Below are 12972 nucleotides of genomic sequence, written 5' to 3'. Positions count from 1 at the left end.
CTGTGAGGCTGTGTTAGTGAGAGGTTGAGAGGTTAAACCCACAGAGACCAGTGCAGCTATGGTACCCATTTCATTTTCCTCTTTCCAAAATATAGTGTAGAATTACTCTTAAAGCAGTTCCAGGATCTGTACCAAAAGCCAATCAATTGTTCCTTGGATCTTGGCCAGACTTTTAACCAAATTAAAGTGAACTCTGTAAACAAGGTTTTGAGATACCCAGCCCCATTTGTGACATCAGTATCAGTAAAATGTTTCTAAGTCAGACAGTTGCAGTCCATGGAAATGATAAGGCATTTCAGAGCTCAGTTAACACGTGAGTCATTTTACAGTTTCTGGTCAAGATTTCTTATTGGTTTTGAGTTATTTATTCAAAAACAAAAAGTCCTGTCGCAACATTGGGTGAGAGTACACATTTGTCTACTTTTTGACATCTAAGTTATGCATGAATAGTGGATAATGTGGGAGTGAAAAGATAGTGGAGAAGTATTTTTAGCGATCACTTGCAGGACTGACACAAACTCATTCACACAAGCCAAAAAGACCCATTAAATTTCAACTGTGACTCGAAAAATATAGATGATATCAAAGTCCCATTTTAGTGTGATTTTTTTTTTTTTTTTTTTTTGGTTATTTCAGGACAAGGATTAGTTTGATCACTAACAAAAGCCATTTTTTTGTGTGTAAGTGGTGGCAAGTTTGAACATTTTTGTAGAACACCATGATGTGATGTGACTGAATTGTAGCATCACACTGTGCTGAGGTCACAAATGGGGGTGAAATATTTCAAAAACTTGTCTAAATGGGACAAAGAGATAACTGCTATCCTAACAGACAAACCAACAGGACCAAACCGTAATGTAAGCTCTATAATAAACTGTACGTACTGGCTGGTTGAATGCAAGCCAGCTCGGAAGTGCTGCAGGACTTCAGCTCTTTATGAACTCCAGTTGCCAGCTTAGTCTCATACCTGGTCTTATAGCACAAAATTACCACAGGTGCACAGCCTCCTACCAGTATTTTTGGATTCCCTCCGAGTTGTCTTGTCATCCACTGATTCCGTAAAAGTCCACTGTTCCCTCGTACCTCCCTGCTGAAGCATCAAAGTATCACCTATTCGCAGGATTTGCGGGGATCTGGCTGGTAGCCACCTTGTCTGTTGACCGTGTTGACTACAAAGCAGCTGCTCAGAGCTGACTCAGGATTTCACAGCTTAAATTTCTCCCACTGACTGCCGCTTGCCACTCACTCTTAAATTTATCTGAGCATGTGAGTTTTTTGAGGGCCTCTCCAGCAAGGCGGTAAATGGACCGGGGGACAGTGGGACATCCAGTTTTCAGATGGCATTGACCACAGGCAGGGGAAGGTGAAGGACACAGTGCTATTTCCATCTCAGTCTATCAGTGGAAAAGAGGCTGGCATTGAACCATTCAACTCTCTGAAGATATAGGGAGAGAGAGATGCAGCGGAGGGAGGCAGGGAGGGAGGGAGACAGCAAGCGGGGGAGGGAAGAGGATAGAAAGAAAGGGAACGTGGGAGACAAAGATGGAGTGTGTGTGTTAGAGTGAGAGAGAGTAAAGGCAAGCCGGGGAGAGACAGTGATAAGTTGACGTGGGGGAAGTGAGATGTGACAAGCCGAGAGAAAGAGATGCTCAATCAGTGCTGTCACGGCTTCTCGCAATCAGAGGCAGCCATTGGAGACTGCAGGCAGTACTATTGACGATGTTCTGCCTTGCTAATGACAGCTAGGCGTCCATGTTTTCAGCAGTGCTGACTGTAAAATCAATGGACTCATTTGTGCACACTACTAGAATATTTTTCATTACACATTTCGTGATTTTTATTGCATACGCCTGTGAAAAAGATAGTAGCGTTTAGATGGAAGATCATTTTAACTTGGTCATACAGCACATAAAATAGCTGCTTTTCTCTTTTTTTTTCTGTTTAACACATGTTCCTTGTCAAAAGATGAGTAACAAACACCCGGAAGCTCAGTATTTTTTTTTACCTTTAGGTGAAAAAATGAGACTTCAAGCCAAACACCTGAGCTGTGAATGACACCTCTGGATTTTCACTGTTGTTATTTTTGTGTTTGCAGCCATGGACACCACCAAGGACCCGTGCCAGAATGTGAAGTGCAGCCGCCATAAGGTGTGCGTCGCTCAAGGCTACCAAAGGGCCATGTGTGTCAATCGCAAGAAACTGGAGCACAGGTAGGCGGAGGCTTTGTGTTTTCGTGTTGTGCAAGATGTGCTGCAGGCACTCAAGGCGATTTCTGTGTGGACAGAAACCTCCTAAACAGGACAGACATTTTCTGTGGCGTTGGTGTCAACAGCCGTTAGCTGTGTGTCAGTTAAAAGCCTTTCAATGTCTGGTTGGAGAGCTATTGATTAAACTTGGTAAAAGGACCAGAGAGTGTCATGAGTCAGGAGTGAAGTCATTTTAGCTGGGACACTCATGCTGAGCAATGACTAATTAACTGTGTGGATGGAAGGTGGTAAAAACCGAACACAGTTATGGACGCAAATAAGGGCCATAAAGATTTGATATGCAAACTGAATACCTAATTTTTTATCACTATTGAATACTTTTTTATGGCACTGGATATTTGTCTCGGTCAGATCTTGAGGCAATTTGAGCTACCTGACTTGTCTTGATCTGAATTCAACAGACCAAATTTGCGTAATCTGAATGTAAATTTGAATACTGGGTACCTGGTATTTTATATTTCAATTAATTAATCTTAAAAAAATCTGTAACCCTGAAATTGTTTGTAATGCAATGTATTTTAAAGCTTGAAATGCACAACTGAACATTACAGGGGGGAATTCACACTGCATAAATTCATATAGATGATTTTCAAAGTAAAATATATCAGCATTATAAATTCACTGGTAGTTGAATTTCAGTATTACATTAATAATTATGTTAATTATTCAGTAGTGATGATTAAACTTTAATATTAGGTATTAAGTTGCTTATAAAACTTTAATCTTTATTACGATTTTTTGCTCTCGCATACAGGCCTGTGTACACAGTTACATCAAGACAGCCAAGCTCCCATCAGACAAAGAGGCAAGAGATGCTAGTTTAATGGGCAACACTTAATGTACCTTATGATTAATTAATACATAACTAATACAGCACTCATTATGATCTAATGCATCATGTATCATGAACTCCCGTGGCTCAGTATTCATTATTAATGAAGTCACTATTACTTAGTTTAATTACTTAAAACTACACGGATCATCAGATGGGGAAGTCATACATATATGTAGTTAGGCCAGAATAAAATTAACATCCATCCAAAAGCAAGATAACACAAATTATTATGTTTAGAGCGTACAACATGAAACTGGCTTCTTCAGCTACACTGTGTATTGATGTATGCTCCAAACGCTGCACTTGGTCATTGTGTATACATTCACACATACAGTGTATTCATAAATATAACTTACTTTGTAAGCAGAACAATTTGTCTGTCAAAACTTACATGGTTTTGCTTTCAACAACTAAAAACGTGGGCAGCAGTTAACTGGCGGATCTCGTACTGTCACCTACTGTGTATTGATGTTTTACAAAATTCCCAGTGCCCATGGAAGCAGCTTTTTTTTTAAAGGTTTTACTATAATTGTCTAGTCCTTTTTTTTAAGCCCTTAGATTGACACTGAATTGCAGAAAACACAAAGACATTCAGCATTTTTATACAGGAAAAAAAGAAAGAGTCAATTTTCTGACCGTCACTTAGCAACAGTGTTTTTACGTCTCAAAACACTTGAATGCTGATTATACCGTGTACTTGACTTCCCATGTTGAACATAATGTGTTACTGAACTTTACATGTTGATAAGAGAGCAGCTTTAGAAAACATGGTACAGACTAATAATTGGAAGCAGTGGAGGGAGGAGGAGAGGTTGAGAACATGACAACTTAAGCATATAGAAAACGCTCTTACATTTTGGCCAGTGTAATACTTATGTTATACTTATGTAAGTATTTCAGATGGTCGTCCTCCTCCTTTCACAAAGACCTTTTAGTTTTCTGTAGTAAACCTCACAGAAAAGCATTTATCTGTTCCTTCACCCATTCATTCCACTTTGACTGGAAAACAAATGAGCAGGGTTGCAGCCTGAAAAGAATTAATGGAGTGAATTATTACTACCTGCAAAGTCTATCTGCGGCGACAGGCATTTATCTTTTTCAATAAAGTGCTTCATTTACAGAGTCACTCCAGAGATGAGAGAGACTGTGTCGAATAATGGGTAATAAGCACGAACGCAACCGCGCTAAACCATCCCGGCATCATTAAGTAGCCGCCTCAGAAGTCGTACCGCTGTGCTCACTGAACATGAAGTCAATCACTGTGTGAGAGGAAAAGCAAGCAAAGGGAAACTTTATGAAGCAGTGCATCCAAATATTAACAGGCAGATTATGACTTTTTGGTAATTATGATCAGAAATGTCTGGTTTAGCTGTGCTGATGTGATACAAATGAGTAGAACAGAACAGAAACATCCTGTTAGAGAAGATTTGTAACTGTACCTGTGTTTGACCTCAAGGTGGTAGATGTCATTAATAATGGCCAGTTCACCCAAATTACAAAACATATTTTCACTTAAATCTAACAGTAGGCACCCACGCAGATAGTTTTGCTTTTATTACTTTTTTTTCCTCTGAGATTTCCTTTGTTACTCCGTGACTGGATTTTCCTTTGTGCTCACAGCATTCAAAGATTACATTTAAAAAATTCAACAGCAACGTGTCTTCTTCAAAACAATGTCCCATTACATTACATTTATTTAGCAGATGCTTTTGTCCAAAGCAACTTTCAATAAGTGCTTTCAAACTTGGTAGGAACAAGAGCTAGATGCCACCAAAAAATTGGAAGTGCATCCCTCTCAAACAAACAGCTTGCAAGCATCTTCAGTGCCACGTGACCTTGCTCGTCCTGGTGTTAGTGGGCAGATCGTTCGACCGCTGTCTTGTGGAAGACAAAGACAGGCATCTGTTATCTGTTACTCTGGATAATCCACAGACCTCTCTGTCAACGATTTTCTCTGGAGCTGCTGTCTACCAAACAAATAGTCCCTAGGAAAACTGTTCAGAGTGTGTAGCAGGAACGTTGTTTTTAGCCACACTAGTGGCAAATTAGTGAAGGCACTGTTGGTTGGTTGGTTGATCTAACACTTTGGTCCAGACTGAACTATACTTAGTATACTGTATGTCAACATGGATTAGCATTGGCACAAAATTTGGTAAAGACGGTAAATCCTAAAGACCTTGGTGATGTCCTCTAACGCCACCATGATTTTGATATTTGTGATTGAGCAACATGGAAAACATTATACATTAGAATGCAAGTATTGACACTGTGAGCGTGTTAGCATGCCATTGTTTGAATCCACTTACTGTTGCTTTTGGACAAAAGTGTGCGTTGGGGAAGACAAAAAAGATACCACTAGGGGTAGAGATAAGATGATTTAGTGGTTTTTCTGTAATTTGGGTGGACTAACATTTTAACTTCTACTTATTTTTCCCCTCTTCTGTTCAGAGTCAAACAGCCGGTGAATCTGGAAGCCCATGAAAGCAGCTGCAAGCCTTGTCCTGTGGCTGCCTCCTCACCTGTATGTGGCTCCGACGGACACAACTACGCCTCCGAGGTAAAAGAAAATACTCTGCACCAGCATCTCTCTTTGAAAGCACTTAGACTTGAAAGCTCAGATAATTTTTCTTTTGCTTTACTACTGGCTCCTGGCACTGTAAAACCCTGAAAAGAAATGGAAAGTGGCCGTGTCATCGTTTTTAAATAATGAGAGGAGTCCAGTCAAGTGCTGTTTCCTGCTACGCTGACATATACGTGGGCGCAGCAGGGCAGCACAGTTCATCACTGCTCGCGGGAGGACGAGTGCACCCGCTCAACGTGGCCACATGATTAATGACTGACGTTGTTTTGAGCGGCATCACCGTACACCGGCTACTGCCAGGACTCTTTATTGATTTATGCATAGTTTTTAATTTTGACCTTGCATGAGAAGACGGCAGAAAATGACAGCTCATTCTTGCTGCCGCTCTCTAAGTGCAGTGTCTCATCTGAATGAGCAATCCTCTTTTTCCTGCGGTCACCCCCATAAATATTTTAACTGCATCCGTGCCTCTCTCTCTCTCTCTCTCTCTCTCTCTCTCTCTCTCTCTCTCTCTCTCTCTCTCTCTCTCCTTACAGTGTAAGCTGGAGCAGCAGGCCTGCCTCACAGGCAAAGACCTGAACGTCATGTGTGCTGGATTTTGCCCCTGCACCACAACCACCATTACCGACACAAATGCTGACACCAAACGTGGCAAGTGCCTTTTCCTCACCTTCTTATAGTCATGCATCTTAATTTTGGGATTCACACCTCCCTGTCTGCATCACTGTCATCGCTTTTATGTGTCAAGGCTGGAAAAAGGGGAAGTTATGATATGTGCTGGTGGCCTCACACAGCGCACTGTTTGTAGAGCAGGACTACAGGACTCCCAATTTCCTGAGACAACTAATCAGCCCAGTGCGTGATGTTTTGGATCAATACTCAACAAATTCAGAGATTACTGTTAGCCAAATATCCCCCATGTGGTTAAACTGCTCTTTCAATCATGTAGTAATTAATTATTTAGAGTGTACACTATCTATCATTGCAGCCAAACAGTATTGATTGTTCAGGCTCTGGGGCACGTGAAAATGCCAATTGATCAAAAGGATGAAATGTTACTCCTGTTTTTCATCTGTAGCCTGGAATAAGTGGTCGACTAAAAGTGGATTTTTATTGAATAACAGCAATTTGCTGCAGTAGAGTTAATTGCAAAATAATGTTTTCTTTGATTAGCAGATCATACACTTATAAATCACAGCGTGAAAACCCGGCAGTACACCTCAACAGATTTACAGTGAGGGAAACCTGTGCCTTTTTTATTCCGTTCACTGTACATCAGTAAGAGCAGTATGAAGCAGTGCTCAGGCCCTGCCTGCCTTTTGGGAAGGTGAGTCAGATCGCTGTTAAGTGTCTGCCAAGGTTTTGAATGCTGGGATTCCCTTTTTTTTTGTTGCTCTTTTAGAGAGCTGCACTGGCCAGGACCTGGCAGACCTAGGCGACCGCCTGAGAGACTGGTTCCAACTCCTTCATGGAAACGCAAAGCAGAATAACTCTGGCAAGCTTGGAGCTGGCACCGCTTCAGGTTAGAAACTCATAAAGGAGGTTTCATTCTCTGCTGCCTCCTAACTTACAACTCAATTGTCTATGCAGAGAAACATAGCGTAAACAAAAGGAAACTAAAACGCTATGCTTTTTTTTTTGTTTGTTTGTTTTTATCTCACAGCGTTGGATAAGGAGCCTGGTAGCCAGCTGCAAGGACTCCATCGGCTGGATGTTCTCGAAGCTGGACACCAACAGTGACCTGTATCTGGACCAAGCTGAGCTGGCTGCCATTAACCTGGACAAGTACGAAGTCTGCATCCGACCCTTCTTCAACTCCTGCGACAGCTACAAAGATGGGAAGGTCTCGACGGCGGAGTGGTGCCTCTGCTTCTGGAGAGAAAGTGAGTGAAGTCATCTCGACCCAAGAAGCAGCGTCAAGATGCTGAGTCTGTTTTGAGTCCGATCTCTAAGCAAGGGAAATAATTGCAAGGTTACAGTCTATCACAGGTAGATGGAACGTTTACCAGACATTTGTTTTGACATATATACTGCATGTTTGTACTTGTGCCTCAACACCAGGGAAACAGCAGTACCCTTAAAGGAACAGTTTGTTATCTTATAAAAGTATAAAGTGTCCCAAAATGTCAAACTATTCCTTCAACCAAATCATGACAGCTATTTTCAAGCAGGATTTGGCAGCCCGATCAACATCTACAAAGCACGTTCTGCTTGTCTGTCCCCTCTCTTTATTTTAGACTTCAGCAGTTTGTACAAACTTATGCTTGGATTCTCCATCCATTCATCTATTTTCCAGCGCTTATCTAGGTCCAGCCATATTCCCAGCATGATTAGCAGGTCCTCCCCCGCCTGCTGAGAACAATCTGGGCAAGACCTCTTTTATCCGAGTCATCTGACAGTTTGCCAGATTCTCTCTCTGGCCAATTGAAAGTCCTCCTCCTCGACCTCGCTGAACCCTGCCCGCAGTCGAATTTTGTCTCTCCAACATTTTATGTGTAGTTAAGGTGCTGTGAAATGTAAAACCATCACCTTTATGGATGTTTTCTCACTGATAACTTCTGCTTGCAGTGCTTTTCCAGTTGTGCATGTGTGCACCATTTGACCTTTACTAAACAAATACAGGATATTCCTGGCAGTAACCTAATTTGCACACTGATTATGCCATTGATCAGGCATTAAACCTGCATGCAATAGGTTTACACTAACTCCCTAGTCAATTTTTCATTATTAGCTGGAGATATTTATAGCCTACTTCACACATAACAAGGGTTTATGCTTTGGACACATACCATATGTAAAGAAATAATAACAAACCACTCTAACAAGCCTTTCCCTTTGTGACTTGACAGTGAGGCCTCAGAGAATTCATCCAGTTTTGTGCAGACACAATAGAAATTCTGGACAGCTGAGAAAACTTTCTCCTCTTTGTTTCTATTTCTATCTATTTTGGAGGTTCAGCTCATTTCCTTGTCATTCTCAGGCTACATCCATATGTTCTTTCACCTAAGCTCTCACCGATCGATCAGGCTCCGAGGGAATGAAATATAAGACTTCTTAAACAAATCAATATGGGCAAAAAGTGTAATTATGAAGAGCATTGATTGAGATAAAGTTTGAGGGAGAGCAGTTTTAGGTATTAGGTGTCATCACTTTTCTTTCTCTGATCCTCGCAGAGCCGCCGTGCCTCGCTGAGCTGGAGAGGATCCAGGTGCAGGAAGCGGCCAAGAAGAAACCTGGTAAATACATTCTTCCTAATGGTGGCGTGAAGTTCAAGAGGATTTTTTTTTTTTTTTTTTTTAACGCCGCACTTGCACAGTAAGACCTTTTTGGACAGGAAATTACCACTTACACACTTCAGATCCTTTCCGGAGCCACACCATGCTGAATAGTCAACCATAAACTGCACCATGTAGCTGGCATGCCCCCGCATTCGCTTCAGGTCTCTGGGTGTACTTACGTAACGAGGCGCCTAGAGCAGCAGGCGAGGAGCTGGAGGAGGCTCATTAAAGAGATCACAAGCTCACGGCTAGGATTAGGCCCTAATCAGGCTGGTAGTAGTGGTGGTGGTGGTGGTGGTGGGGATTAGGGGGCAGCGCTGGCTTTGGGAAAGAGCAAAGCTAACGCGCCCGCTCGGCTCCCTGAGAAAACCGACGCTAACAATATCATCCCAGCATGCTCAACATGCTGCACAGCTGCTTTTCAGTCTTCAGCTCCAAGCCCAGAGATGCGTCCTCCCATCCCTGAAGCCCACTTGTCTCCTTGCTTGTGTTTTCTCTCTCGCAGCGGTGGGGGGGTGGGGGGTGGTGGCGCTTGTTAGAGAACTCCGCTTCAGGTTTGACAAGAGCATCCTGAGGGAGGCTGAAACAGTGGAGCTCTGTCACCGAGGCTGTCACTACATTTTTTACATGCCTCTCTCACAGCATAAGGAAAACACACTACGCCAACTGAATACAGTACTGAAATCACATCCACCAGCATATGCATGCTCGTGTAAAACAAACAGGGGAAGCTCTCTCTCTGCCTACGTGGTATCCTCTGCCAAAAAAGCTGCTTCTCCATCCTGACTGATGGTCTTATCACAGGTTCACCAAGGCGCGCTGGCATTCTCATTTATGGTCACGCTCATCTCAGGCATCAGCATGAGGCAGCTACGTGGTGCTGTGGGTATAAATATTTAACAGCTAGACGTGTGCATGTGCGTGTGTGTATGTGTGTGTGTGTGTGCGCATGTGCACCCTGGCAGGGATGTACATTCCCAGCTGCGATGAGGACGGCTACTACAGGAAAGTGCAGTGTGACCAGAGCCGAGGGGAGTGCTGGTGCGTTGACCAGCATGGTGGAGAGATGATGGGCACCAGAATCCATGGCAACCCTGACTGCGGTAAGGGTGGTGGTGGTGGTGGGGTTGCAGCATTTGGCAAGCAGATATTTCTCACACTGTGCACTCCAAGAAAATCACCCTCTTACGAAGTCATCTTTTGTCCGTGATTTAGTCCATGAAGTCATATCTTTTATTTCTGGATTTTAGTGCACTGACCTACCTTACCATTTAATCCTTCAAATTACAGCCACTCATTTCTAGAAGATTATAGAAAGGCTGACAGGTCATAATATTCTTTCTTCATTTGCTTTTAACTTTTTTAACTTTTTTTTTTTTAACTAAATTCAATTACAGCCAAAAAAAAGATTTTAGCAGATGGAGGTTTTTGGCAGTGTAGGAAGTAATAGCTGCATCTGTTCAAAACCTTGTGTTAGATCTCAGAATCAGAAATAGAGCTGAAACAAATGGTTATTTTTGTTATCAATTATTCTCTCAATTATTCTCTTGATTAATCTTTTATAAATCTTCAACTAATCTCTCAAACATCAAAGATTGTGAAAAATGCCCATGACTAGTTCTCAAAGCCCAAATTTCTTGTTTTGTCTGATGACCAAAACCTTGAGATATTCAGTCTTCAATGATATAAAAAAAACAGAACCAGCACATTTTAGAAGATAAAACAAGCATACATAATAGTTTCTTATGCTTTTACCGTTTTCCAGATGAAGTGGCTGGATATTCCGGAGATTTTGGGAGCGGGGTGGGATGGGAGGATGAGGAGGAAAAGGAAGCAGAGGACAACGGCGAGGAGGCAGAGGAGGAGGAAGAGGAGGAAGGCGAGGCAGACGACGGAGGGTACATCTGGTAGAACTGTCTCGACCCCGCGCAGAGAGCCGAGTCACAGCTGCTGGCCTGAAAATCTACAGGGGATGGCTCTCTCCTGGCAGCGAAAGATTTTGGAGTCGGACTGGGGGAGGCATGGAATTGTGTATCATCCTGGTGGGATATGTGGTGCCGGCAGTTCTCAGTGATGAGATAACGACCGGTTTTTGTCTTAGATAGGTGTAATTGCTTCATTCTCTTCTCTGTTTTTTAAGCAACAGAGCTTTTTGTTTTGCCGTCCTGAAAAGCAGGACCCACTGACTACTGCGCCATAGGTAGCTAAAGTCCATCAGAATTCCTATCTTGTCCGACCGCCATCTATGCATATAGAGATTACCAGTAATTTTGTATTGTGTGAACAATTGCTTGAGTATCTAGAGCCGCCGTCCCACTGGAATGACAAGAGATCAGAATTTAAAGGAATAGTTTGACATTCTGGGAGATAGGCCTGTTTGTTTTCTCACTGACCATTAGGTGAGAAGATTGATACCAGTTTCGTCCTAGTACATTAAATATGATGCTAGAGCTAGACAACACTTAGTTTAGTTTAGCTTAGCTTAGCTTAGCTTAGCTTAGCTTAGCTTAGCCAAGCTTAGCTTAGCATAAGAACTGTCCTGCCCACCAAAATGTTTTTTGTATATGTCAAAAAACATATTATATCCTGGTTGTTTAATCTGTACAGACATACTCCAGTACATAACACCCAATAATGCAAACAGTTGTTTTTACACTACATGCTTGAGATGCTCTGTCTTCACTATTGTATAGTATAATTTTCAGCCACAGCAGGCAGCTGTTTTCAGGATAAAACCTCAAAAACCCACTGTACTTTATCCTCTCAGCCCCAAACAGCACACAGACACAGTTAGCAACTAGCTTGTGAATATAGCAGAGTATGTCTTTCCCCAGGAGTTGGTAGAGACCAAAAACAGAGCAAAAAGGGAGTGAATATTGGACTCATGTCAGGTGGACAGATACATGACTCTAAATCAAAGCTAATGTTGAATGAGTAAATATTCAACTGCAATTATATGTTGATGTTGTGCTTTCAAGTTGTTTTCTGCAAAAATCAATTATTACAGGTTTGAGCTAAATAGGCTAACCATCTGCTGGTTCTTACTTCGTATTTACTGTACAGAGAGTGGTGTCAATCTCCTCCAACTCTCTGCATTAAATCAAACAAGCCTATTTCTCAAAACGTCAAACTGTTATTTATAGCAGTTCAGCGCAATGTGATAATGTATTTCTAAACCGATTCTGTATATAAATCCAGTGTAAATTATCTGTGAAGCAAGCTTAGAAGATTTCAGGTTACTATGGTTTCAAGCTACCTTTATGATGAAGGTACACCACAGATCACACCAGTTTTTAAATTGTACATGCTTTACAAATTAAGTGGATACACACAACTATACAGGACCTACATTTCCAGTTGGATTACTTTTATTGAAAACCTGTAGAATGTACTTTAATGACCAAACTGCACCTACAGTAGAAACCACTAATCTGTGTCCTCTGCTAATGCTGAAATCATGTCGAAGAATGTGGCACAACTACGTTTTATTCTGAGTTTGCAACTTGAAAATCTGTATTTTGTGTTTATGAAAAAAAATGTGTGCATTACTTGAAGTTCTGTGTGTATACTTGAATTCACATTGTAATTTTTTTTCTATGAGAATATTGTTGCCATGTCTTCATTCATGCTATTAATAGGCCAGGCATTTGGTTGTTTTTAGTATTGCATGTTAGTAAATAAGAATGTAATTCTAGGCTGAGCACTTTACTAATAAAGGCACTGGAGCCAAGCTGTATGTTGATTTTAATCTTTTCCACTCTTTCAGGGTTGAAAATTATCATCCAGGGAGAAATTAGGTTGGGTTTGTGGCTACTGTGTTCCACCAAGTCACACATCACTTCCCCCAGAAAAGAAAGAAGCATTGTGCTAAGGTAAGGGAGTTAAATGAATTTGTAAGATAAAGGTAGGGTTTTTTTTGTCCTCACTGTGGTCAGGAGAGGGTATGTATCACCAACTGTAGCTCTCAGCTTTTTTTTTCCACAGCAGATCTGTATTTTTAAAATTTAGCTT

General features: G+C 41.7%; 2 protein-coding genes across 2 annotated transcripts; both read left to right on the top strand.

Moving 5' to 3' along the window:
* Nucleotides 1-243: 243 nt before the first annotated feature.
* On the top strand, nt 244-7211 carry LOC127139187 (testican-2). Its single transcript, XM_051066287.1, has 5 exons — nt 244-313; nt 2096-2210; nt 5551-5659; nt 6220-6334; nt 7086-7211. The coding sequence occupies exons 1-5, from the start codon at nt 277-279 to the stop codon at nt 7208-7210; spliced, it is 501 nt and encodes a 166-aa protein (XP_050922244.1). The 5' UTR covers nt 244-276; the 3' UTR covers nt 7211.
* Nucleotides 7212-7341: 130 nt separating this feature from the next.
* LOC108899031 (SPARC (osteonectin), cwcv and kazal like domains proteoglycan 2) lies at nt 7342-12691 on the top strand. The gene is made up of 4 exons (XM_018699253.2): nt 7342-7566; nt 8857-8919; nt 9927-10064; nt 10727-12691. Exons 1-4 carry the CDS (start codon nt 7395-7397, stop codon nt 10870-10872), a joined length of 519 nt encoding a protein of 172 aa, XP_018554769.2. The 5' UTR covers nt 7342-7394; the 3' UTR covers nt 10873-12691.
* Nucleotides 12692-12972: the final 281 nt, after the last annotated feature.

Source organism: Lates calcarifer, linkage group LG23, assembly GCF_001640805.2.
Source record: "Lates calcarifer isolate ASB-BC8 linkage group LG23, TLL_Latcal_v3, whole genome shotgun sequence".
Taxonomy (NCBI): Eukaryota; Metazoa; Chordata; class Actinopteri; family Centropomidae; genus Lates; species Lates calcarifer.
This window is presented reverse-complemented; position numbering and strand designations above follow the sequence as displayed.

Coding starts and splice junctions, on each gene's coding strand:
- LOC127139187 (XM_051066287.1), top strand. CDS start 277: ATGGAAATGATAAGGCATTTCAGAGCTCAGTTAACAC. Junction 314..2,095: donor TTTCAGAGCTCAGTTAACAC/GTGAGTCATTTT, acceptor TTGTGTTTGCAG/CCATGGACACCACCAAGGAC. Junction 6,335..7,085: donor AAATGCTGACACCAAACGTG/GCAAGTGCCTTT, acceptor TTGCTCTTTTAG/AGAGCTGCACTGGCCAGGAC.
- LOC108899031 (XM_018699253.2), top strand. CDS start 7,395: ATGTTCTCGAAGCTGGACACCAACAGTGACCTGTATCTGGACCAAGCT. Junction 7,567..8,856: donor CCTCTGCTTCTGGAGAGAAA/GTGAGTGAAGTC, acceptor TGATCCTCGCAG/AGCCGCCGTGCCTCGCTGAG. Junction 10,065..10,726: donor CCATGGCAACCCTGACTGCG/GTAAGGGTGGTG, acceptor ACCGTTTTCCAG/ATGAAGTGGCTGGATATTCC.